General features: G+C 41.1%; 1 protein-coding gene across 2 annotated transcripts in view; it reads left to right on the top strand.

The window, feature by feature from the left end:
- The window catches only part of grk5l (G protein-coupled receptor kinase 5 like), a 39,613-nt gene that overhangs the window by 1,143 nt on the left and 10,928 nt on the right, over positions 1–27,542 (top strand). For both annotated transcript variants that reach the window (XM_032578130.1, XM_032578129.1), the window contains exons 2-3: positions 22,461–22,556; positions 22,757–22,869. In XM_032578130.1, coding sequence (XP_032434021.1) covers positions 22,461–22,556; positions 22,757–22,869 — 209 coding nt within the window. The remainder of the gene's footprint in view (positions 1–22,460; positions 22,557–22,756; positions 22,870–27,542) is intronic.

The following is a 27,542-nucleotide window of genomic DNA, read 5'->3' on the forward strand; positions in this document are numbered from 1 at the left end:
AAATCTATGCAAGGGGGGGGGCTGCAAAGAGAGGCTCTCTGGCTGTCAGTGTGGAGAAGAGTCAAATGTCTTGAGAAGGCCACATGCAGCTTCAACTGTGGGTCTGAATTGATAGCGGGGTCCATGATCTCCTCCTTTTGAGGAGGAAGGCCCGGATCTGAGCGTGGAGTGTGAACTGGTTGTATTCTTTGTAGGAATCGGTGTGTCGGTCTCTGCAGGTTTTGCATTTATGCTTTTTGTTGTTGTCGTCAGCTGTTTTTTTAAAATTATTTCCATACTCTCTCCTTAAGTGGGATGAATCTGTCACTAGATTGGTGACATGGGAGTGTGAAATGTAAACAAAAACAGAAGATCGTAAAATAAAAAAGTAAAATTACTCCCAAAGGGAAATTAAATGTTGTAAATCATATCGTTCAAGCACCTTCAAAAAGTCACAGTGGATGGTGATTCTGTGGGCAGGGGAATCTCCTGTAGCAGTCAGTGTTGTAATCTGAAAAAGCCTCTGACTGTAAACCCGTTGCTGTATCTCAGTCCCATGACCCTGGTGACATGACAGCAGCTCAGTATCAGGGCAGCAGAGATGATATTCCACAGCAACATGTCCTGGACGATGCCATCAGTTGTTAGCAAGCGCTGCTAATCCACCTCACTTGCTTTTGCTGCTCCTTTTTAAACCTCTGTCTGGTCATTTGATTCGAGAGCCGCGCCAGAGAGACGTTGGAGTTGGGGAAATGATCCTCGCCTAATATTATTATTATCTACGGCAGAGATTGTTTGGAAGTCTTCCTTCTCTCTCTGCGTTTTCATTCTGCTTTGCATCCCTGAACTCTCCTTTTTAAGCTGTACTGGATTTTGGGGTCATAGTTAAGATATTTATTGGAGCTTTGAGGATGTGCCTTGTTGTAAAAAGTAAACGGACAAAAACAACAAAAAAAACACCTTGTTGCCACAGTTACGGAAAATAACAATGGTCCATAAGTAAAAAATTGAAAGCAAAAAACTTTACGTAAAATTGCAGAGCTCCACCCCCCCTCAAAAAAAACTAAACTCTACAAAAATAGGAAAATACTAAAGAGGCATTATAATGTTCCCATACCATTTTGTTTTTCCCCAAAACACTTTGATAATTAGAAATACCGCCAAATTCTTAAATTGACGCTATAAAGCTCTGTGAAATAACATTTTTTGGCACAGCAGGTCAGTAACTGGAGTACATCCTAAAAATATTTTTCACATCAGGAGAACAAATAATTTGGAGATTTCACCGTCTACAGTGAAAACTGTCACCAATTCAGAGGAGATTTCTGTGAACAACGCTTTCCAAAAGTCGATACTGTTCACAGAAACACAGTTTCAGGTACAGTTGATGAAACACAGTTGTGGCAGCATCATGCTAGGAAGATGCCTTGTTTTCAATCATGAGGTTTTTTCTTTGCAAAACATCTAACCTGCAGTGGGGTTTCATGCATCGCCACAGATTACATAGATCTGGCTGTTTTAACACAAGTTAGTCAGTTTTATTGGAGTCTAGACTGCACGTAACAACGTCTGTTTTCCCATTTTGTCCACTGTTTCACAATTTTTATGGGATGTAGTGTTAAATTAAACCAAAAACAAATGTTTATTTCAGGATTCTGCATCATATTTAAATTCAAATGTGTGCATCGCTTAGCTTTTTTTTCTGCGTTGTGTTTGTCTATCTATGAAAATCGAATAAACTACCTTGAAGTGTGTGGCTATAAAGTGACACAGTCTGTACTGGGAGGTTCAGACTTTTCATTTAATGTCAGCAATTGATGTTATTCACACACTCACCATTAACCATTGTTTGGTGAGTTTCTGATTCAACTCCATCATCCCTCTTCCTTGGAAATCTCTGTAAAACAAGTACCAAGTACATCATTCCGCTCACCATGAGGAATTTAAAGCCAGTGCATTGGCGAAGGGTGCTCATTTACACATCTGAGGTTGGAGACACACGTGGTTTCCCAGTTTACCTATTGGGTGAACTTTTCAGTAGCTTTTCCATCTTTACCTTCCAGGTAATGATATTGGCAGCAACGACAGAGAGTGTTTTGGGAGGAATCATGAAGCAAATAACTAGAAAGCTGAGGAGGTATCAGAAGCACATTTGCTTATGGATCAGACTGCGTGCTCCTTTAATGGCAGCGGAGAACAAACGGGCCGGCAGAATGTAGCTTCATGAATTAATAAGAGCAGCTAATGACCCACAGCAGATCTGGCTTGTCCCAGCTGCTCTGCCGGGACTCGCTCTGCCTGTCGTTCCGAGGAAAAACACGGCCTCTCTGAGGCAATATTTGAAGTTTCTGAGCAGCTTTGTCAACGTCTCTATAAATGCTTCAGTGTGAGACTGCCCCAGCTGATTTGCAGCCGTGCCCTCACCGAAACATGTCGCAGGTTGTTGCCAGTCCATTACTGGTCAAATCGTTTACCAGTGAGAATCATTAGAGGTTTTGTATTACACGGCCCAGTGCCAGTGCTCTGCAGTCCCCCTCAGTCCCCCCCACACACACCGCCCCGTGTGCCGGGAGCGTCTCCCTCATTCGAAAGCGTGGCAGAGCGAGCGAGCGAGCGAGGCACAGGTTCACCTCGGATCGTGGACTAGCAACGGGCCGGAGAATGTAAATCTTTGTTTGTTTATGCGCGATCATCTCGAGCTGGAACTGAAGGGAGAGGCAAGCCTTGTCTGTCCAGAAAGCTCCCAGCTACGCACAACAGGAAGGCCCAGTTTACACTGCAGCCTTTGGCTTGTTTATGCCAGCGTCCTCACACATCCTGCATCAGTAAAACAGTGTGAGTGACAGCCATGCACAGAATTAAAAAGCTGCTGATGCACCCAGCAGAGCAGGCGCTCTGTCGACCAAATATTGCTCCTTGGACACAGAGAGATAAGGAAAAAGTATTTGCCCCCTTACAGACGCCTTCTGCTTTTGCTTTCGATGCCACATTTGAATGATTCAGATCATTTCTTCAAGAAAATGTAAAAATAAGCGTTCAAATCAGGATTTTTTCTTTATAAGAGGAAAAAAGCTTTCTAAACCAACCTGGCCCTGTTTGAAGCTATAATTGCCTACATAATGAACCACATTCAGTTTAACTAGAATATTGCCTATACAAAAAATACTTTAGACCGAACCTGTCTGACAACAAGAAGTAAACCAAAAGCAACAAATCATTCCTTAATCTAAAAAAAATAGAAAGCTGACAATAAAAAAAAATCATAAAGTCAGTCTGGACAGGGTTATAAAGTCATTTCTAAAGTTTTGGGATGCTGAGGAACCACATTAAGAGATATTATTCACAAATGGAGAGAAAACATGAAACGGCGTTAGTATTTCGCCAGAGTAGTCAACACATCAAAATTACTACAAGAGCGTATTCATAGCTCACAAAAATCCCAGGATAACATCTAAAGCACTGCAACACTTGCATGCCTCAGTCGGGGTCATGATTCAGTAACGAGCTGTAGAAGAGTTCAAACTGCAGCAAACCAGAAGAACGCAAAACCACATCTAACATATGACAACAAATACACCTTGATAATCTCCAAGACTTTCAGGAAAAAATTCGGCGAAATGAGAAGACAAAAGTGGAACTTTTCCACCGTGTGCGTAATGCTGCATCTGGCGTAAAACTGACACGACGTTTCAGAAAAAAAGTATCACCGTCACAAATGCTGATGGCAGCGTAATGGTCTGGGAGTACTGCAGGACCTGGATGGATTGTAGTCACTGAGTGACCCGTGAATCCTTCATCTACTGGAAAACCCTGGATGAGAAGGTCACTTAGGGTATGAACAATGATCCGAACACACCAGGAAGGTTTTAGAGTGGCCTAGTCAAAGTCTGGACCTTAAGTTGATTGCTGTAGCACAAATGCACATGAAATCCTGCAATTAAAGCAATTCTGTACAGAAGAGAGGGTTAAACTTCCTCCGTGGCTATATCTCAATGCTCGATAGCATTTTTTGCTGCCAAATGGAAGCCCAACCAATTATTAGGTTTAGGCATCAATTACTTTCACACATTGGGCCTTGCTGGCCATGCTTTGTTTCTCAGCACTGTACTGTACCATCGTTTTTTTTTTCAACCACTTTATGGGCAAAAATATGCAGCTCTGGTCGTATTGAACCACCTTTTGTGGTGACCACTGCCTTACGTAAACCTAAATTGTGTTACACGGCTTCAGTTTGATGCAGCCCATAAGCTATTTAATCAAATTGATCGTTACATAACAAACTGAGTGGGCTACAGCCATCCGAGCTTCATCCTTCTGGCAGTATCCAGTCCCTGCGCAAGATGAACGCAGTGAAACGAAGCGGCCCCGTCTCCAGCGTGGTCATCCCTGTATCATCTGACCGCCAACAGTTCTGATCACCGTGTCCAAGCAGCAGGAAATGCAGATGTTCTCATCTGTAACACTCTTGAGTTTTGTCAGCTGAGAGAAAAAAAAAGACAGAAAAGAACAGAATTTCCTGCAAGTTTAAAATGGATTTCTTTTCCCTCTCTCTCTCTCTCTCTGTCTTTTTTAGTGAGATCTGTTTGGTTGTTTGCTCTGCTCAGAGTTTAATGCCGACATGTAGCCAGAGGGAGGTTTAATATCAGGGTATGCTGTAGATTTATGTGTCCGTGTGTTAAAAGATGAGGGGCGTGGGGATGAATTCCTTTGTTTAAATGTAACCTGAACTTAGCCACTGTGATCGTTACGAGCAAAAATCAGTGCAGTCGAACCTAAGCTCAGTGGGTGTGTGTGTGTGTGTGTGTGTGTGTGTGCGTGTGTGTGTGTGTGTGTGTGTGTGTAAAAGAGAGAGAGAGAGGTGCTGCCCGCCACCCCATTCACAACTCTCGCTGGCAGCAGTCGCAGATTCCAGACCAGGCAAGCGAACGTCATTGCCTGTCCAAGTGAATGAGAGTAAGGGGGAAAAACTGCACTGCTGCATTCAGATGCCTTTCCTGAATTGCTGTAACAGATCTGGGGTTATTAAGTTTGGCCAAGTAGACTGAATCCTACTCCACTGCCTGTGGGCTTTCATCATCTGGGCCTGTTGTTTTCGAGCGTTGTCATCACTGCAACGACAAAACGGATCGCCTCAAATTACGCTAATTGAAACTGAAACAAGCGCAGACGGAACTGAAAGTCTAATTCGGACCAATAAAAGATGCAAACACAATTGATTAATGGGCGTGTAATTGACCATATGGTTACGTAAGAAAATAGCTCAAAGAGAGGAGATTGTGCGAAAATAAACACAATGGTCGACTTTACTTTCATGACTCATACTGGGCTTGGTTGGATTCATCGGCTGTCAACATTGCACATTTTATAGTTTCCAGTAGAAAAGCTAACTTTGTGTGGTGGAGCTGAAGCTGAAGGGAACACATACATGATCAGCCTTTGAAAGTATTCAAAACCCTGTATTTTTTCATCTCTTGTGGTGTTGGAACCACAAAATGTTGCCGTATAACTCCAGATCCAAATACGTTGATGTTGTATTTGAGGACAGTGGCCTGCCTGACAGGATGTTCAGATTAGCCCAAACACTGCAGCTAACTGATTAGTTACTCTAAAGAGGTATGTGCAAAACAACAGTCGTGAGGCTTTTCTCTGTACAAGCGACTTGTGTTCATGTTCTCTGAAGAGTATCTTGGAACTACAGCAGAGAGAGGGATGGGTGGGTGAGGAGTTGTTGCTTTATCATGTGAGGCCAGAGAAAGTCTTAGCAAGCCAAGTGAGCTTGCTGTTGTTATAGCTAACAGAAACCCAGTCAAACGTGCCCGGGACGCCGACTGGAATTGCATTTAAAGCTGCGGCGTTGATTTTTAGTGTGCTGCCTGATCCTCCACCTGCCACCTTCTTGTTTGTCTTGTCACACACAAAGTTTCTCCCCTGCTTTAACATGGACGAAACAAAACATAATAAAAAAAATGGGCCTGAACAAAGGGGCCTGTTGCGCCACTGGAAAGGGAAAAGACCCTCATTGAAAGATAGACATCACTAAACGGCGATTCACTCCGATACACCTCATTTGTTTCTTCGTTTCGCTGAAAAAGAGGTTCAGGTTGATTAGTAAACTCGTAGCTCTTTATGACTTCTGTGTCCTCACAACCATGTCAGGACACTCAGACTTTTAGCTACTGGATTGCTTCACCAGTGTTTATGATCCCCATGTGATCATTTTATGACTCAATATAACTCAGATTGCCAGGTCAGTTGATTCAGAAATAACTACAGATAGCATGTTGTGAGCATAAACATCCTTATATAAGGGGAATGCTTTTTATGTGAAGGCAGCAGACTACGCAAAGTTACAGAGGCTTCACCTTTATGGCACACCTAACTGTTCCCCTAACTGAAGTAGATGGTGAGAATAGGAGCCTTATGTCTTTCCTTTTCCCCTGAGGTAAAATATATATGATGTGGCACAGAGGCTCATTTCCCATAGCTTCTTTTTAAAATAGAAACGAGGAGTGAACACAACAGATTCAAGTTGATCTTTATATCAGAAAATATTTACCAAGAAACAAGCTACTGGCCTAAGCTTGCCCATACTGTGTATATACAGTCAGAGCAATAATCAGCTAGATTAAAACAACCAGTCTCAAACAAGAAGAGACAACGACCAATGTTTACCTTTCCACACGCAGTGAGCACGATGGATAGTGAAGGTAAATAAAATCTCAGAAGCCAACTGTTAAAAAAAAGCAAAATACTAATTGCAGTCACCAAGTCTCTATAAGACTATCTGCAAGCTGACTGGTTATTCTGAACGGCACATCAGAAAAAAAGTGTGTTTTTTTTTTAACCATCAAAAGCATGTGCTGTTTGTTAACTGGTGCTGGGTTTTTAACCAGTCAGATGAAACTACGATTGATTTCAGCAACAAATTCTCCCTTTGTGCTTGGTTGTAATTAAACAACCAAACATGTGGAAAAGCATCTCATGCACACTGTTACATACAGTGGAGGACCTGTGATGCTGCGGGCCTGTTTCAATTCCTAAGGGCCTGGGAAATGTGCCAGAGTGCATAGACTCTGTGAAGTAACAGGATTTCCTAAATAAATGTCTAATGGACTAAATTTTATATTTAAATAAATATAAAATTTAATTACTAGTTGGTTCGTCAGTGGGCTTGAATTTACATTCTTTCAAAGTAATCACAATTCTAAGACATAAATCTGATCTTTTATAAATACTTTCAATATTATTTAAATTCAAATTCAAAAATACTTTATTGATCCCAAAAGGAAATTAAGTGTCGCTGTAAGTCATATTGATGAAATTGCCCACTGCCCTCTTCACCATGTTGCATGAAGGTACTGTAGTTGACATTTTACAAGATTTTCAGTGTGAGTTTGCATAGAGGGCTCTGTAAATACAGCCGAATTCAATAAATTAGAAAAATGCCTTTGTTTCAGTATCTTAATAGGCTCAATGCAACACGAGATTGTGATAAATTACACACAGATTGATGTTTTTAAGCCTTTATTTCTTTTAATTATGACGCAAATAAAATATGACATTAAAGGTTAGAATATCACATCACACCAGCAAAAAATAAAAAATCACATTTTTAATACAGAAATGTGGGTTTATTAAAAATATGTAAAATATACCTGGGATATATTTTAAAATACATTTTATAAATATAGCTTGTTTGTTATTTCTTACCTAGAAATAACAAACAAGCTTCATATGAACACTGATTTGAACCAATTTTAAACATGAAACTCTTATTCTGCAGCAGTATTCCGCTGTTTCTTATTTTGTTAAGTGAATCCTCTGCAGCTGAAAAAGCCGAGGCTTTACCTGAGTTACACAGATGCTGTGAAGCAGCGAAGAGGCCAAGGTACCTACTTCTCCATCGGCAACGCTGCACAAGGCTCGCTGTGTTTTGAGTAGGAGTGTGACTCATTTTTTCTTGAGTGGAAAAAAAAAATCAGCTCTCTGGCTCCTACTATCTCTATTGTTATTCCCACTTCTACCCACACATACAGTATACGTAACTCATCTGGAAGCAACAAGTTCACGCCTGTTCTCCGGGGGTTTTGCGGAGTGGCATTCTGGGAAATACAGGAAATAATTGAAGAAGAAGTGGCCAGGGTGGGCTTACAAGGCAACGCTAATGCAGGAGCGTTTGAATTTCACCAGTTCGTTGCTGAGGTAGTCGAAGAACGCATGCGACAACTCAACTAGAAGTCTCTTTTGTCTATTGTTTGGCTGCGGGTGATTGCTTACCTTGCAATTTCTCTCTCTTCTTTTCTTTCCTGTTTGCGTCTCTACTGGCATATCTCAGTAATGGATCGGCCCATGAATATTTGATGTGCCTTAATCAAATAATCAATGCTCTTAAGTTTTCAGCTTCCTGAATGATGGGCAAAATGCTGGACAGTGCAAAACGGTTGACAGTAAATGGCCTGCAAAAACACGAGGATTTCATAAATGATTCAACTATGTAGCTCAGCAGTAAACTGCTGGTGCGTTTCGGAAAGCAGAACTATACAGACAGATCCACTCAATAAATTAGAATAGTTTGGAAAAGTTCATTTATTTCAGTAACTCAATAAGTGGAACAGATTCTATAGTAGGGCTGTGCAGTATGAACTTTTATCACTATGTTTTTTGGGAGTATTGTGATGATGAGAATAGCTATGATAAAAACTATGAAAAACTACTAAAATTTGTTTCATTTGGGTGCCTACCTTCAGTTGGACTATTGTTTTTGTCTATGTGTGTCACTAGCCCATTAGTCAGACTGTCACGAGTCAATCCACGTTCTCTCAGTTCCACCCCAGCCCAGCAGAGGGCCCTAAGCAGACTGTCTACTTTACACACCTGGACTCCTGTATAGGGTTTCAATTTGGAGCCAATTTTTCTTCCTTGCTTTAATTCTCCGTGGCATAAATTCAGGGTTTCAGTAACTTACCTCTGAGATTTTGGTCCTTATTGACGTGAAGTCGTCACTCAGTTACTGCAGATGTATTGACTGAACATTGATGATGTTCCTCTTCCCCTCAGTGATTCTTTGTTTAATCACGACCTGGTGTCTGCATAAACCATTGGTGTCATGTTTTTGAAGGAACCAAATTGAATTTGTTTGATCTTTGTTACGTGGTGCGTTATCCTGCTGGAAGTAGCCGTCAGTCTAGTGGTACACTGAGGTCATACAGGGACCGACATGGTCAACAACAAAACTCTGGTGGGCTGTGGTGTGTAAACAATATGTTCAATGGTAGTAAGGGGCATAAACTGCCAAGAAACTATCCAGCGCACCATTACACCACCAGCACTAGTCTGAGCTACTGATACAACACATGGTACTTAATGTTATTCCTGCAAGTTAATAACACATTGGACGAGGCAACGTTTTTTTCAATCCCATCAACCACTGGTTGTAATAAGTGATTATTTGAGCTACTGTTGGCTTTCTAGAAATTCAAATCATTCTTCCCATCCTCCTCTGACCTTTGGCATCATCAGGGCATTTTCATCCACACAGCTGGTGCTGTTTCTCTTTTTCTAAGCATTTTCTGTAAATCAAAGAGATGATTGTGTGTAAAAGCGACATCATCTGGGTCTGAAATACTCAGCAGCCCTTCTGGCACCAACACCCTTGCCATATTCAAATCCAGCTACACGTCGCTTTCGTCTTGATCCTGATGCTGCCATTAAGCTTGCTCACAGTTACTGTCATCTGATTGGTTGATTTGCTTTTTGTGTTAATGAGCAATCGTACAAATGGGATTACTCAGGCTGAACCTGGGTGTACAGTAGCGTGGCTATTGGACCTGATATTGCTAAAACGCTGTAAATCCCGCTTTAATTTGAGGCCTTCTGTGCAACAGAGATGAACAAAAACAAAACAAACAAAAAAAAAACACAGGGGAGTAAGAAGCAAGTTTCCCCTGAGACACAGACAATTTTAAAAATGCTGTTTCCCCAAAGAGTTTCAACTCACATAAGGAGACAACAAGCTCTAAAAAAAGGTTTTTATTATTTCCTTCTTTCAAAGAATGTTGCCCTTTAGGCACAAAAGGACATGAAATAACAACAAAGGGATGATACAAGTAACACACTGTATGTGTAGGTGCGTGTGGGAACAAATAGGGAAGACAGAAACAACTTAAATTGGACACATAATCACTTTAACCTTTTTTTTTTTTTTAGGGAGGGGCTTTTTGCTGCTCTTATGAATGTTTTTTCCATCAGGTTGATAAGTCAGCTCCACTTCCCTCGCTTTTGAGGGCTTTCCTCAGTGAAACTGGAACAAATAAAAATAAATAAATAAATAAAGATCATTCTTTGGGATGACAGAGCCGTACCATTCACAATATGAAAATACTCGCAAAGGTGACCAAACAGCACAACACCTTGTTAGAGTGAAGAAGCAGCCTATTAAGGCTGGCCTCATATGGACTATGCTCAGTCATCCCGGACCTTTATGGATGAGCAAACAGTGTGTATTACCCAGCATGCCCTGAGCACTGTGTTTGGTGTGTGTGTGTGTGTGTGTAGTCCTTTGATCGGACAGCCCTATGTGTTATATAATTTCTGTCTATTCCATGCCCTCCACCCCCACCATAACATTCCAGATTTTATTTATAGAGCAGGAAACTCTGGGCACCTGACTGTTCCCAGACAGGAAATGTACCCAGCCTTCTGCATGTTTTTTATGACACATTTTCAGCCTCGCATGGAAGTTTTCTCCCTCAACGTCTTCCTGCTTGAAGATGACACGGCCTCCCCAGCCCGGAGATCGCAAACTGGTTTGACCACCCGACTCTGTGTTAACACACTGCCACCGCTGCTGCCCTTGAGCCAGCCACTATTTTTAGCTCTGGTGTTTACAAGGACATAAGGGCAGGATAATAGGCACAGCTGTGTAGTTTTTCATAAAGCTTTGAGCAAATATCGCATCTGAGGGGCAATATGCTACCCAGTGTCTGAATCACGCTCCCCTGCCACATGAGTGGCTTTCGTCCTAAACGCAGCCACATTGTTCCAGTTAGATTTGGTCGTCCCTTTAACTCTATGGGAAAGCAGCTGTGCGCTAGCATCCATGCAGCTGATACCATCTCCTCTTTATTGTCTGTGACTGATTCTGAGTTTATGACCTCCTCACTTAAGTAGATCACCATGTGGACACCCCGCCCTCCCCCCGCCTCCTCGCCCCTATGCTGCCGAAAGAATGGCCTGGTGTCACCAGGTAGACATTGGACGTCACGGATCACTGCTTTTTGCAGATGCTGCGGCCAAATCATCCCGTTGCTATTATGGATCCTAATGAGGGATACGTGGATGGAGAGGCTCATTGAGGACGGTAATAATGAGGACCCCGGGCAGAGGCAGCAGCATGACATCATGCTGGAACAGGTCAACAAAGAGCGTCTTCCTGCTATAGTCCTCCCCTTCGGCTCAGGTCTGGCCAACGTTTCCTGCGGCTTCCTGTGGCACACACACCACACACACTTGGGAGTGCTTTACAAAAAACCGAACCCATTCGATAATCAGGTTTTGTCGAGCGCAGTGCTTTGCTAAAGAATTCATATCCCTTGAAATATTGTTTTGTCAACTTACAGCCTCAAACTTCAGTGTAAGTTTATTTCGATTTTAGGTAAAAGACCGACAGAAACCATAGCATAATTGTAAAGATGTTTTTTTGGGTTGTTTTTTTCAACAAATAAAGATCTAAAAAGTGTAGTGTGCATTTGTAATCAGATCACTGATATTACAGCCACATGACCTTTGGAGTGTTACTCATTCCATTGTTGCTTAGGGTCGTTGAATTACTGGGAGGTGAAACTTTACTTCCTGCTCAATTCTTCTGCAGCCTCTAGCAGGTTTTCTCCTGTTTTCTCATTTAGCTCTATCCATCTTCCTATGAACTCTGTCCAGCTTTGCATCCCTGCTGAAATGAAGCATGATGGTGCCACCACCGTGTTTCACTGTGGGCACGCTGTGTTCAGGGTGTAGCCTATATTCGTAATGTACAGAATCAGAATAATTTTTATTGCCACTGTTGCAATAACAATGCCATTGAGAAGTTTGGCCCTTCTCAGTGGCAGCATAATAAATTATAGTAAGAAAAAGAATATGAAAGACACATGCAAAATCAAAACTTACATAAATAAATACAAATTAAAAGTCAGTAGTATTTTATATTTAAAGTGCAGTGTGCTATGTTCCAGAACATAGCTTATTGTTGTGTTTGAATGCTTGTGGGTAAAAACTCATGTTGATCGATTTTTCCCCCTCCACCTAAGCTGTGAATATTTGCAGCTTTACCAGAGTTTCCATGGGTCAGTTTAGGTGGATATTCCTGTTCTTGTAGGTGTAGGGCTAAACCTCAAGCTGCTTGCTGTTTTCCTGGATCTTCGTAATCGTACTTGTTCATTAATGTTCTCCAATAAACCTCAGAGGCCTTCAGAGAACAGATGGATTTGCTCTGAGATTGACACTATCTCAACTCAACATAGGAAGGTTAGTAGCACTGATAAATGAGTCTGGACAAATAAATATGCAGCACTTGTGCTTGTGTGGGTTTAAAACGCTTAGAATAAAGTGGTTTTCTGCAGCAAAGTATCGTCTTTATTTACCTCTGGCTGCAGAACATTCACTCATGTTGCAGCATGGGGGAAAAAAAGCCCAATCTAAAAAGGTGTGATTTTTCAGCTCGTGTCTTCTGCTCTGACTTGCGGCGGCAGACTGATATTTGACGCTTTTGTTATCGAGGCGCTTCTTGTGACAGCAAAGGCGTACGTTGCTCAGAATCTCTCTGCGGATCCCTGACACACAGGAAGAGGATGTTGTTGAGTGCCAACGCAACCTCTTCCGTCTTTCCTTGATAACTTGCTTGTGCATTTTTCACCCATGCTTTGCATTTTCAAGAACAGCTGCCCTCTTAACCCGCAGGCCCCATGCAAATGCATTTCTAAGAAACACGCAGTTGGAGGGAAGGGAGAGAGGAGAGCGAGCGAGCGAGCGAGGACAAAGACGTTTGGATCAGTGTCTGGTTGCTTTGGTAGGCCTCAGCGTTGCCGATACCTCGCTGACCACCAGAGGATGACTCAACCACGACGCCGACATTTAACAGCTTAGACAGAGGAGGTGATGTGAGAAGAAGCGAAAGTTGGATCATTACAAAAGGGATGATTGGTTGTTTTGCGAACAAAACGAGGGGGTCAGCGCAGGCAGGAGATGAGTGCAAAAATCGACCAAAAATCCTTCTCACTTTTTGCACGGCGTGGGCGTAGAGAGGAGCTCACGAGGTACTCGCAGCGCTCCGCTCTACCGGCGCGTTCACGTCGCTTTCTGCTGCAGGAGTTGCTGTGTGCTGGGTTTACAGTGGGGCTCTAAGGATGTGGTTTCGTCTCGACGGCCATGTGAAAATCTTAACTTCATGTTCGGGGCGGAGGCCAAGCGGAGGTGGACGTGGCTTAGCAGCCTCAGATCCTTTTAAGTGTCAACGCTTTAGGAACATAACCTCACAGCTCGGCAGTTGTTTCTGAGTGTGCGAACAGACGGGCCCTGCAGGACGCTCCGTCTTGGGTTAAATTGAGCGGGAGGACATTGCTGCAGAAAGGTCACGATAACGACACGCAGATGTTTGGGATGCCGGTAACCCCCACCCACCCGCTCGTCACCCTCCGCCCCGCCCCTCCCGGTGTTGTGCCCGACTGATGTCGTTCCCTCTCTGACCCTCTCTGACATTTTGCTACACTTGACGTGCCTCGGTGATGTCAGAGCTGCTGAGCAGAAACATAAATAAAGGGCGGCGACCGCACTGTGTGCATGGAACAAATTAGGCCGACAAGTTCCTGTGCGGAGGGAATCCACAGAGCGGCGCATATTTCAGCTCAAATGTAACTTGACAGGCCATGAGAGAGCAAGACGGTTTAATAAAGGAGGAAATAAACAGAGCGCCGAAGACAGGATGGTTTATGGACTTTTACAAGCACGTTCATGCTTTTAGTAGCCTGGTTTTCATAAGCAGGGCCCCAGAGTTCCTGGCAGTCTTTACATTGACTAAAACATATGGATGTTTTTAAGTTGTTGTTGGGGGGTGTTGTCTCTGTTTTTTTAAATAAAAATCTTTGTGGTTCTTTTTCTGTTGACATAACTAATTCTTCTGTAAACTTCCTTTAACGTCTAATTTCTCATTTCCTGCCAGCATATTTTCCCCTTCGTTGGCCAGATATGCGTCAGGGATACAACAAGAATTAGGTATGGTTTGCAGTATAGCAGAGAAAACATTTAAAAACAGGAATGTTTACATCATCATTTGGTTTTTTTTTTGGTTTTTTTTTTAATGGGTGTAACATATCATAACATCTATTATTACATGTATAATATCACATCAGAAATCAGAATTAGCTTTATTCACCACCTTTGTGCACGCAAACAAGGGATACAACTCAAAGATTTTGAACTAAAATATAAAATTTGCATATAAATTGAGGGGGACATTTCTGATTTAGCACAGATTAGAAAGCATTTGTATTTTTTTCTTCAAAACCTTTTTGCATAAAATATACCTGATTCTTATTCTTTATAGATTATATTAGCGCATTGATTAGTTGGGACTGTTTACTTGAGGAAACTTGTTTAATGACAGCATTGTGTTAACAAAAGTAACGGGTTTTTTTTTTTTTTTTTTTTTTTTGCTCCTTTAGGTTCCAAACCATGAATGTCAATATATCATATTTTTTTAAGCAGGTGAAATAGTAACACTATCTAAAACGTTAGCTTGATGCTAGTAAGACACAAACAACATAACTTAGAAATAGAGTAAAATGAGTAATATTTGCATGTTTGCAGGCGAGGTTGGGTTCCTTTTCATATATATACTTATAACTCATAAAAAAAAAAAAAAAACTTGTTTGAATCAGCTGAGCAAATATTCTGTCAGTAAGATATGCTAATATACTGCCAAGCAGCTTGGTGAGTATTGTATGCCAGTAAATTGGAGAAAATAAGGCCCAGTGAGTGAGTGTTAAATATGTGTTTTATTCGTTTTATCAATATTCATTTAATTACTAATTCTCTGCTACTCTCCCATAAATCAAAAGTAAAGCATACTATGACATACAGAATGTGGGATCTCAAAATCTTAACAAGCAGAAGTGAATAGCTCGTAAACTCGTTGCAGAGTCCCTCGCTAAGCTGGACGCTAGCACATGTTGGACAGATAACATCAAGAGTCTTACTAAAGATGCTGACATGAATTTTCTTATCCCTTGTCAGATCTTCTGTTTTGTTCCTGTTTTTCTCCAAAGTGAAGGTGGAGTTGTAATCGCCACAGTTGTTCTCCACCACTGACAACAGACAAAGACAATACACAGTCATCACCTCCTCCTGCTCTGCGGTCAGAGATCTGAAAAGGAGTTAAACCGCTACACTACAGCTACGCTCCTGCAGTTATGGGGTTTGCGCGTCAGGATGTGGTCATTCGGATCGTCCGGTCTTCAGATCCTAAGAGTTGTTAAAATGTGCAAAAAATGTACAGCAGATTTTAAATTACCGTTATTTATTAGATAGTTTTTAACACACATCTTCCTCTCTACGTCCTCCTGATGATTTAACAGCTTATAGAATCACTTTTAGCACTGATAATTTGAAGTAATTGTTTTCTAGAAGACTTTATCAGTCACTCATATTTTTGTAAAGGAAATTTTCAGCTAGCCTACCATGCCCAACCCGATAGCTCTATTCTGCTGGTGTTTGTTAATGCGCAGCTCACTTAAGGTTAAGCTGTCAAACAAGTGGCCTTAAATGTAACTCTAGAATATTTTGGTATAAGATATGCCGGTCTTATAGCTGCCAAATCATTGCACTTTCCCCACCTTGTTTAATAGTATAATGTGCTTAAACTGGTCTCCTCTTTCCAAAAGACATAGTTTAGCAAGTCTTTCAGTTTATTCAGGTGCAACTCTGCCAACATCTTCCTGACACTTCCAAACAAACCCAACTTCCTCTTTGTTTTATCAACTGTATTAACATTTCTTTAAAATCTTTCACTTCTCAAAGCAAAGCATGATCTAATCTTGAGATGAATCTTTAGGTTCCTCAACTCCTGTTAAGATTGATAGTTAAGAAAAATGTTTCCATATCTAGATAATTTTTCTCACTATAAAGTAATAAGTCTAAGATATTTTGGAAATGGCTTTAAACTCCTTCCCGGATTAAAAATTGTAAAAATGTAAAGTCACTTCTTCTTCTTCTTCTTTACATTGTGTTAACACGCACCTGCAGGCTCCAGATCAGCCAGTTAGCAGAATGACTTCTTTTGTAGAGGAAGTCACGCTTGACAGTAATGAATTGATCGAGAGTGATAAATGTCACTGAAACAGCAAGGGTGAGCTTACTTTTCTAGGCAAAGCTTCTCAACTTAAGTTTTGTTTTAGTAACACTTTATTTGACGGGTTGTGAATAAGACTGTCATGACACCGTCATAAACATGACATAACACCTGTCATGAACACGAGTAAGTCTTCATGAATATTTATGACTGTTGTCATAAAGTGTCATTCGGTAAATCATGACACTTTTAATACAAAGTTGACATTATTCAAAATGTCTTTGTTATGACAACTTGACATTAACCAAGAAATCATGATCTGACATAAATTTGTTATAAAAGTATTACTGATTAAACTTTAACAATTATGTAGGTAAGAGATAATATAAATGACTCTGTTAACATAACATTTGACACTGTAATAACACTTAATGACATCGTCATAACTGATGCTACTTGTTCCACTTGATGTAAGAGGAGTTTTTAAATGACTGTTTTTAAAGTTTAATGAAATCTTTATCGTTGGTCCTACTTGTTCCACTTTATTTCAGGTAGGGAGCAATAATTACTGTTTTGTTAACGTTTTTGACAGTGTAATAACACTTAATGTCATTATTATGACTACTATTATGACATATGATGATTATTGGTTAATGTCAAATTGTCATAACAAAGACAATTTTGTCTAAGTTAATGTCAAGTTGACATAATGAAGACATTTTGAATAATGTCAACTTTGTATTAAAAGTGTCATAATTTACCGAATGACACTTTATGACAATATTCATGAAGACTTACTCATGTCCATGACAGGTGTTATGTCATGTTTATGACGGTGTCATGTCAGTTTTATTCACACCCCGTCAAATAAAGTGTTATCTTTGTTTTTGCTTCGTAAACAACAACAAAAAAAGAACATTTAATGAGATCAGCTTTATTGTGACATGTCAGATGAAACCCTGCAGCTGAAAGAAGTTGTGCTATATAGTGCTCTTGTTATCAATCAATCAAATTTTATTTGTATAGCACATTTCAGCAGCAAGGCATTTCAAAGTGCTTTCATCATTACAAACACAGAAACACAATGCAACATAGAATCAATAATCAAAACATGACATTAAGTCAAGTTCCATCAATAAATTTGTAATTGATTACGTTTCAAATACAATCCTAAACAGGTGGGTTTTCAGTCGAGATTTAAAGGAAGTCAGTGTTTCAGCTGTTTTACAGTTTTCTGGAAGTTTGTTCCAAATTTGTGGTGCATAGATGCTGAAAGCTGCTTCTCCTCGTTTGGTTCTGGTTCTGGGGATGCAGAGCAGAACCAGAACCGGAAGACCTGAGAGGTCTGGAAGGTTGATACAACAACAGCAGATCTTTAATGTATTGTGGTGCTAAACCATTCAGTGATTTGTAAACTAACAACAGTATTTTAAAGTCTATTCTTTGAGCTACAGGGAGCCAGTGGAGGGACTTTAAAACTGGCGTTATGTGCTCTATCTTCCTGGTTTTAGTGAGAACGCGAGCAGCAGCATTCTGGATCAGCTGCAGCTGTTTAATTGATTTGTTGGACAGACCTGTGAAGACGCTGTTGCAATAATCAATACGACTGAAGATGAACGCGTGGATGAGTTTCTCTAGATCTGGCTGAGACATTAGTCCTTTAATCGTGGAGATGTTCTTCAGGTGATAGAAGGCCGACTTTGTGACTGTCTTTATGTGGCTCTGGAGGTTCAGGTCAGAGTCCATCACTACTCCCAGGTTTCGGGCCTGATCGCTAGTTTTCAGTTGTAATAACTGAAGCTGTGCATTGACTCTAGATCGTTCCTCTTTAGGTCCAAAAATAATAACTTCAGTTACTTCAGTCTTGTTATGTGTCCATAAAGCTGTAAACAACACAGATCCTTTAAATCTGGAGAACCTAAAGCATTGAAGTCAGCCAATCACAGGCTGCCATGACTCGGTCACAAAATGGAAAGGAAAGATTAAAAAGATTGTGAAGACAGGGCTTGTTTTTTACAGACAGAAGAACTGAATTTGGAGGAGCATTAACGGGCAGATGAGGAAGAGGAGGAGGAGAAGATGAAAATAAACAAGTTCAGGGCGCAGCGAGAGGGAAAGAAAACAGGACACGGACAGAAAAAGGAGGAACTGCATTATTTGTGGTTGTCTCGGCATTGTGTACACTTTGAATGCCTGGGTGGAACCGCCGGTGTTTAGTACAATTATTTAACACGGCGCTGACCCGCGGCAGGAAATCTGTGCCGTTTGGTGGACCCTTTTATTCAGCGGACGCCTAACAGTAGCGCAAGCGCGCTCGTTTTCGTTTTAGCGGCCCCCGTGGGGAATGACCTTCTCCATTCACTGTACTGCTGTGTGTGTTTTGGCTGACATTATGTTTTTAATAAAAGAGATTAAAATGCTTCGCCACGGAAAAGTATGCTGACATTTAATCGCCCCGCATACCTTTACTCATTAACTCCTTTCAGAGAACAACTAGGGCTGAAATAAGGAAGTGTGCCCATTTTTCTATATATATATATACGTAGCATGTTTGGTCTACGGTAATGTTGATGAGGAGCAGATGCTAGAGGTTAATGATTGTCTCAGGGGATATTTTGACTTCATTTATTAAGACATTCTTCCTCCATGTTTGCTCACACAATATAGCTACTCTGCTGTTGTGAGATTTTGTTATGTAAAGAAAAAAAAAAACTACTGAACAAGGATCCTTTCAAGCTAGCAGACTCTTCTTGTGCACTAAATTTGACAAGAAATAGAAATTATACACTGCCTGGCCAAAAAAAAAGTCGCCACCTGGATTTAACTAAGCAAATAGGTACAAGCCTCCTATTGGATAAGTACTGCATAAATGATTATCTTTCAGCTGGCAACAAGTTATTTAACCCCAGCTGATGCAATGAGTAACTCCTTATTTCTTAAACAACCATGGCAAAAGACACATCCTGTGGTCGTGGAAAAGACGTTAGTCTGTTTAAGAAGGGTCAAATCATTGGCATGCATCAAGCAGAGAAAACATCTAAGGAGATTGCAGAAACTACTAGAATTGGGTTAAGAACTGTCCAACGCATCATTAAAACTGGAAGGATGGTGGGGAACCATCGTCTTCCAGGAAGAAATGTGGTCGGAAAAAAATCCTGAATGATCGTGATCGGCGATTACTTAAACGTTTGGTAAAATCAAATCGAAGAAAAACAACAGCAGAACTCAGGAGTATGTTTAATTGTGAACGCAAAAGCATTTCCACACGCACAATGCGAAGGGAACTCAAGGGCTTGGGATTGAACAGCTGTGTAGCCGTAAGAAAACCTCTAATCAGTAAGGCTAACCAGAAAAAAAGGCTTCAGTTTGCTAGGGAGCATAAAGATTGGACTCTGGAGGAATGGAAGAGGGTCATGTGGTCTGATGAGTCCAGATTTACCCTGTTCCAGAGTGATGGGCGCATCAGGGTAAGAAGAGAGGCAGGTGAAGTGATGCACCCATCATGCCTAGTGCCTACTGTACAAGCCTGTGGGGGCAGTGCTATGATCTGGGGTTGCTGCAGTTGGTCAGGTCTAGGTTCAGCAACATTGTGTGCCCAAAGAATGAGGTCAGCTGACTACCTGAATATACTGAATGACCAGGTTATTCCATCAATGGATTTTGTCTTCCCAAATGGAACGGGCATATTCCAAGATGACAATGCCAGAATTCATCGGGCTCACATTGTGAAAGAGTGGTTCAGGGAGCATGAGACATCTTTTTCACACATGGATTGGCCACCACAGAGTCCAGACCTTAACCCCATTGAGAATCTTTGGGATGTGCTGGAGAAGGCTTTGCGCAGTGGTCAAACTCTCCCATCATCAATACAAGATCTTGGTGAAAGATTAATGCAACACTGGATGGAAATAAATCGTGTGACACTGCAGAAGCTTATTGAAACAATGCCACAGCGAATGCGGGCTGTAATCAAAGCTAAAGGCGGTCCAACAAAATATTAGAGAGTGTGACCATTATTTGGTGGCGACTTTTTCTTGGCCAGGCAGTGTAGCATCCATTAGATGCTGAAAATGTGTTGTTTTAGCAAAGATACTTGCTTATTTTGTGTCTTTTATTGTGGCAAAGCCGCTCTGCTACAGTTGTATTCAATACAGTGCCTTGAAAGTGTGTTCATAACCCCGCTGGAGATTTTTCACTGTTACAAACACAAACGTCACTGTGTTTTGTGGGATTTTATGTGACAGGAAAACACAAAGTAGTGCACAGCTGCAAGGTGGAAAGTCAAGAATAAATAGCTTTCAAAGGTATTACCAATAAAAATCTGAAAATCATGTCATGCATTGTGTTCAGTCACCTCTGAGTGAATACTGTCAGAACCATCATGGCTTTCCTCAAGTGAAAAATAAAAAAAATAGATCAAATACAACCCCATACCACAATGCCTCCATCACCATGTTTTAGGGCAATAATGGTGTGTTCGGAGTGATTCACTGTTATTTCTTCGCCACAAGTGACATTGAAATTATACACTTTGGTCTCAACCGCCTAACCCATATGTTTTCTCTTACAAGGGTTTTGCGTGACTGCAAACAGGACTTCTAATAACTTTCCATCAAAATGACTTTTTTCTTGCTGCTATTTTTGAGACTTAAGCTAAAATGCATTAATTAAAACATCATTAGGGTTAATTAATAGTCCAACTTTTATTCACTTTCTCTTGTAACTAGAATGTAGCCTGTTTTATGAACACACTTTGAATTACCTTGTTGCTGAAATGTGCCATACAAATAAACATAAGTTAAGTTACTCTTAAGACACATAGTTGCACTTGATTTTATTATGGGCTAACAGTGCAAAGACTGCTAAATACAAATGTGTGGCAACCTTTTCGCAATCTCATTTTTGGACTACACACTGCTTTGTGTTGGTCTGTCACACTATTTTACTTAAACGTACACTGCCGTTTGTGGTTATAATGTAACTAAATGTTTTATTCCCTTTTAAAAATTCAAAAAGTGTGGGACTAACTTGTATTAAGCCCCCACCTAAGGTCAATATATGGTAGAAAGACTTTTAATTTCCCTGCTCCTGCTCCAAAATTTAGACATCCCCCACAGTAAGATGCTGCCACCACCATGTTTCACTGTGGGCGCTCCGAGTGGTTGTAATGTGACAAAATATATGTGTATAGAGATGGAAGTTCACTACAAATAATCTAAATTTCACAAACTAAAGTGTGTTTCACCCAATATATTGGCTGTGGTGAATTTGGGGTAAACAGATGTGCTCGAGGCAGCAGGAACGGAAAAGATGAAAACACGAATGCAGCAGGAAGGGTTGATGGGAAAACTGCGAAAGCTTTCACTCACAGGCTCCGGCATGACGTAGTGCCTCTCGAATTCCTGAGTTATTACTTAAAGATGTCTGCTTGTCGTTTCCTCTCTTGCTTTCCAGCGCTCAGCGCCTATCAAGCTGCCTAAACCCAATGCGGCAGCAAATAGAGACAAATGCTTGTCAGTTCATTGGAGCAGTTGTAGTGTGTGAAGAAACTACAATTGGACACATTTCACTGCAAATTATGTTTTATTTGATTATGGCGGCGAACGAGACAAACACGATTGCGATTCGGTCTGGATTTAAGATGTGGAAGCGGCCAAATATGAGAAACAAATTGGATTATTGAACGACGCCGCCGCCAAACATTTTCCCCTTAGATGTCTGGTGATTGAGGGTGACGGAATCCAGTCAGGCTGAGTCGTGAGACTTGGTTCCAGGACTTGGTCAGAACAGACTTTCTGTCTGAGCAAACACAAACACACACGCACTCGCCGACACTAAACACACACACCAACACACGCACACACACCCCGTTCCCACTCTCAGGGAAGCTTCTGAGTAAGGAGGAAAGTCAGTGGAGAAATTAACAGAGGAAGTGAGGCGTAATCTATGAATTATATATACGCACTGAGACTATGATTTCATTCAGGAGAAAGCCCGTCCTCTAACCCCCACCTTTCTCCCACTTCTGTTAGGCATTAGTCCACGGCCCGGTTCCCTCACTCGTAAAAGTTTCCCGTGACAACTTTCTGAAGTCGTTTTAATGTTTTTTCCCCTCGTATGTGTGTGTGTGTGTGTGCTGCCACAGGTGGAGGTGGAAAACGGAAAGGCAGGAGTAAAAAATGGAAGGAGATCCTTCGCTTCCCTCACATAAGCCAGTGTGCTGAACTGGGAAAAATCATTGGTAGGTTCTGGTGCTCTCTCCTGCTGTGAAGAGGGTGTGTTTGGCTGTTGGAGTTTCCGAATGCTCCATTCGGAAAGCCAGATTAAAGATATGAAATACATGAAATGCATCCTTTCATGTATTTCACATTTTGAATCTGGCTTTCTTTACTTTTGTTACCTTAGAAGTACTTTGTGCATTATTATTTTATGCTTTTGCAGAAAGGGATTATGCCAGCATCTGCGACAAGCAGCCTATTGGAAGGCTTCTCTTTCGTCTTTACTGTGAGACCAAACCCAACTTGCAGCGATGCATTCAGCTACTGGACGCAACGGTACGCATGAACACACATTTAATGGGCTTTTTTTTTCCACTCCAGGTTTTCCTTCATTAATTGATTTATGTGGAAAAGGAAAAATTGGAAAGCACAAATGTAAGCACATCGAGGTTTTCAACCTTTGAACATTGCCAAATTTTTTACTATTAATCCTTTCATGTATTTCATATTTTTAATCTGGCTTTCTTTACTTTTGTTACCTTAGAAGTACTTTGTGTATGGATGGAGCTACATACAGTACATAAACATGCCTTCTACTGCCTCAATCGAAGGCTGGGTGTAGGAAATGCTTTCAGTCTCAAACTTTGCAGTAAGAAAATGTCTGTTTATATAGAATAATCCAGTCCAGGCATTTGAGATGATCAAGCTTAGTGTGGGTTCTCTTAAAAAAAAAAAAACATATGGAAATAACAATTTAGTTGAGGAATGAAGGCTTTACGAACCTACGAACTGATTCAAAGAATTTTTTAGTGTAGAAGTATTTGGGTCAGATTTGATTACGCTAAATATTTAAGATAAAGAGTTAGAGTTGCACAACAGCGGCCCAAATTCCTTAAAATGTAAATAAAAAAAAAGTCTTTCACTTAGTGTCAATAGAAAGAGCTGAAGCAAATACTAACTTTAGTTTTGTTAGCAGCTAATTGTTAGCCAGTGGCTTTAGGATTCATTTCCGTAATTCACCCTTTCTTATCAAATGTTAGGAGCACTCACTCCAAGTCACTCCACGTCACTCCATGTTACTCCATGTCATCTTCTGGGTTAACCGTTAACTTTTTGTTCCCCATTAAGCCTGTTTTTTTCTTTCCTGTGTGAGTGATTATTACTTCAAGTGCCAAGGCCAAATTGACATTCTCAATAAATAAACGAGGATATGATTATAAAGCACATGAATGAAACTGTCTTTAGGTTTTCCAGTGACTCCAGGTTTTGGAAAATGGAATGCGGGCCTCCAATCCCAGTTTTCTCTGAAAACGTCCTGTACTTTTCTGCTATTAAATTGTTTGTTGAGTTGTCATTGAAATTATTAACTTATTGTGACAGTGGTGGGTCAATTTTTGATTGTATAGTTCTTTAAATCTGAGCTGTGACAGATTCAGGACAGAAGGTCCTCCCAAGTGTCCTAGTGAAGGTCAAGGAAGGTGCAAGGCCACAGGACTTTCACATCAGGGTCAAGTCTGGACTGATCAGCGCGCACATCCTGTTTGACAACGCCAGGCTGGAATTGTGGGACAAACTTAATTTTGCGAGCCCAGTGTAGACAAGACAGTCAAGAGTTTTCTAAAAGAAGGTTCAATTAAAATAAAGTAGTTATATCAAATGAATGAAAAAATTAAAACTAAAATGACAAAAACAACTCAAGAATGACTTCCTTTCTTACTACAAAATAAGAGCCACAAAGACATAGGGGGTAAAGTTCAAAGCATTTGCCCTTGTATCTGGGAATTACAATAATATCTGAGGCTAAACCAGCGGCTGAATAGTGCTTTGTGAGACAGACTTTTCTGGTTACACCCCCAACAATTAATGATTACAGGGGGATATTATGTCGGGCTGTTGTTGCAGGAAGGAGCTCTCTGTTTTATACGTCCTAGCAGTAAAAGAGCTGAAGAAAGCTCCCGTGGAGCTGCAATGTTTCTTCCACTGTCTGAAGTCTGCCATGCAGTCTGAAACCTGATGGAGTCTGAAATATTTTCCTGCAGACAACGCTGCATTTCTGCACATGCAGACACAGATTGGTATGCCGAGACCTTTAATGCCATTATGTACTCTTCAGCGTTTTTGTTCTTAGTCTGTTTTTGTGTACCAGGGATCTCATGTTTCACATAGCAATGACTTAAAGAAATTATTTAAACTTCCTCCACCACACTCCCGCTTCTGCAGCTTCGTCGTTTCCTCCTCAACCCGTTGGGGATCTGGCAGTCCTATTTTGAACGTTTGTTGAACTTTGGAAAGTTCAGTCAGCTGCTTCTGCTTGTAAACAACTTTCCCGTTGGCATGGTTATTCGTCATATCAGGTTCGCCAGACATTAAAGCCCACTGGATGTAGCTCAGGCTAGCACAGAATCCATGTAATGAAAAAGAAATCCTTCAGTGGAAAGTTAAATCAAGTAGCAGCGCAAAGACAAACAGAACATTACAAGAATTAATGCAGTAGATACCAGTATGGAGCCACACTAGGAATTTTCCCTCGAATGGCGGATTGAGAGAGAGTGTTTACAAGAGTGGGTGAAATGTGTTGTAAGTCTGGAGTGAAATATTGGTGCTAAAATTGTTATATGTAACAGTATTATATTAGAACAAGATAGAATTAGAGTTGCTTAGGTAGGAATTTGAAAATGAATTGGACTGATGTTAATCAGATCTGAATTGGACCTATTTGTCTTCGAGAAGGAGTTAGTTTCGAATATTTGCCATTCACAACTAATTGTCAGAAAGAGCCGGATCTTCTTAAAGAGACAGAGGCTCCAACGACCTCAAATTTCTTTTAAGTCATGTTTGACATATACAGCAACCGAAGGCAACATAGATAGTTGATTTTACTATAACTGTGTGTGGAATGTACATAACACTTCCCCTTTAAACTGCTTGTGACCATCTCTGCAAAGGACAGCAGAAGACAAATGTTATCTGAGTGGAAGAAAAAAACAACAACAGAGTCTACATGTCAGTCAACAGACCAACTATTTCAGTGAACTATTCTGTTTGCTTTGCAGTTCAACAGAGCTTTGACTACTCAAACAGGCAGATCTCCTGGTCGTTTACCTCCCCACACTCCCATTTCTCACTCCTTGTCTAGACTAAATACCTCCCACATGACACATTTAAGTCTTTATCTATCAACACCCAGAATATCTTTGTGGGACATGTGACTGGACAGAAAGGACAGCATTGTTTCCCGATCCCAGAACACCCTTTCTCCCGTCCCCTGCTCTGCCTTCTTGTAACCACCTACTCCAAAAAGCGACCACCTCCGCAAGAGGGAAACCACTCACACGCACTCATCCCAAACACAAACCGAGGCTAATTCTGCACTCGGTCCATGTGACAAACTCTGACGCTGCGCTCATCGTTGGGCATTATTTGTGGCACTCAATAAGCCGGGTCTGAGTGCGGTTACAGCCAAGCGGACCCTTGTGCATCGAGTGATTAAATAACACTGCTGCGCGCTCTGAGCAGTTGTGAGGTTCGTTCGGCATGTTACGCAATCTAGTCAATCTAGTCTGAATTTTCTATTCAGAAAATTTTATAAACAAGTGGGCAATTAGCGGGAAAGGAAAATGAGGAGGAGAAAGCCTGAATGTGATTTTTTTTTTTTTAGTGCTTAGGGAATGTACTCTGGGGGCTTCCAGAGAACCATCCTGCATCACAAGAGGGTGTGTGTGTGTGCATGGGTGTGTGTGTGTGTGTGTGTTGGAACCCCGCTGGTTCCAAAAAGCCAAAGGGGGCGTCTCCTTTCCCCTTTGGCTGACCCCCCACCAGCAAAGGGTGGGAGTCAGACCGCTATTTCACTCTTGGTTCAAGTGCCTGTTTGTGTGTTTGTCAGATTAATGTGTGTGTAACATCAGTGAAACTTCTGTTAACAGTCACTATTATTTGCCTCTGTTTCTTTGTGTACAACACATATTTGTTACAGTTTTTTCTCGTCACTTGCTTTGTGGTTTTTCAATTGAGCTCTTGGCTTTTGTGTGTATGGCGGGGGTGTGTGTGTGTGTGTGTGTGTGTGTGCGTTTTGTAGTGGAAATCTGGTGACGCTGGTGTGACACACTGTGACACTCCAGGACCTCAAGGAATCCCACCGTGTTTACTGCGGGATTGCCAGGCAACTCGGACCCATGCTGGAAAAAGCCCAGCGAGTGGAAAGACCAGGGCCAGTTTGCATCACGGACGCCATGTTGCGTCCCCTGTCCCTCCGCAGAAGTTAAACGCGCTGGCTGGGAAACGCATCAGAGCGCTTTCATGTTGCTGCCTTTGCGAAATGTCCAGTGCGTCCAGGGGACAATTGCCTGTTTTTCTCAGTGAAAAGAGCAGAGGAGCAGCGTACGTTTATGTGATTGAGACTGTGAGACATACTGATGAAGAGTCAGGGGTCTTTTTCACAGACAAACAGCATTTGCTCCATCCAGGATTCTTCTGTACTTTTGATGGACAAACTTCACACTTTTCCACACTCAAATTTCAGTGCTTCTCAGACATTTAGTTCGACTTTAAAATATGAAATACAAATGTTCTCAATGACTTTATGACAGATTTTTCTACAATTAACAGGCTTTTCATATGAAATACGTGAAGCTTAGGAGATTAACCTAATGTCTTGTTTATTTTTTCCCATACTTATGGATACTTGGAAAAGAAAATGTCAGACTTTTCCGAACTGTGCAGGAACCTTAGATCCACTAAAGTATGTATTAAAAATCAAATTTATGAAAGTAAAAAGTTAGCTTTTTATTTGACTTGAGTAACTTCACTAATTAGACTTGAGCATCTGGTTTTTATCTTTTTGCTAATTAGTCCAACTAAGCACTTTCACACTATTGAGTCCATTTCATCCATTCACGCAGACACAGCTACTCTACAAGGAGACGTTTTTCTCTGAGCTTCCTGCCGTGATTCATGATTACCTAAAGTATATCTTGATTCTAATTAGCTCATTGTTCTCACCTGTGCTGCTA

Source organism: Xiphophorus hellerii, chromosome 12 (assembly GCF_003331165.1).
Source record: "Xiphophorus hellerii strain 12219 chromosome 12, Xiphophorus_hellerii-4.1, whole genome shotgun sequence".
NCBI classification, from domain to species: domain Eukaryota; kingdom Metazoa; phylum Chordata; class Actinopteri; order Cyprinodontiformes; family Poeciliidae; genus Xiphophorus; species Xiphophorus hellerii.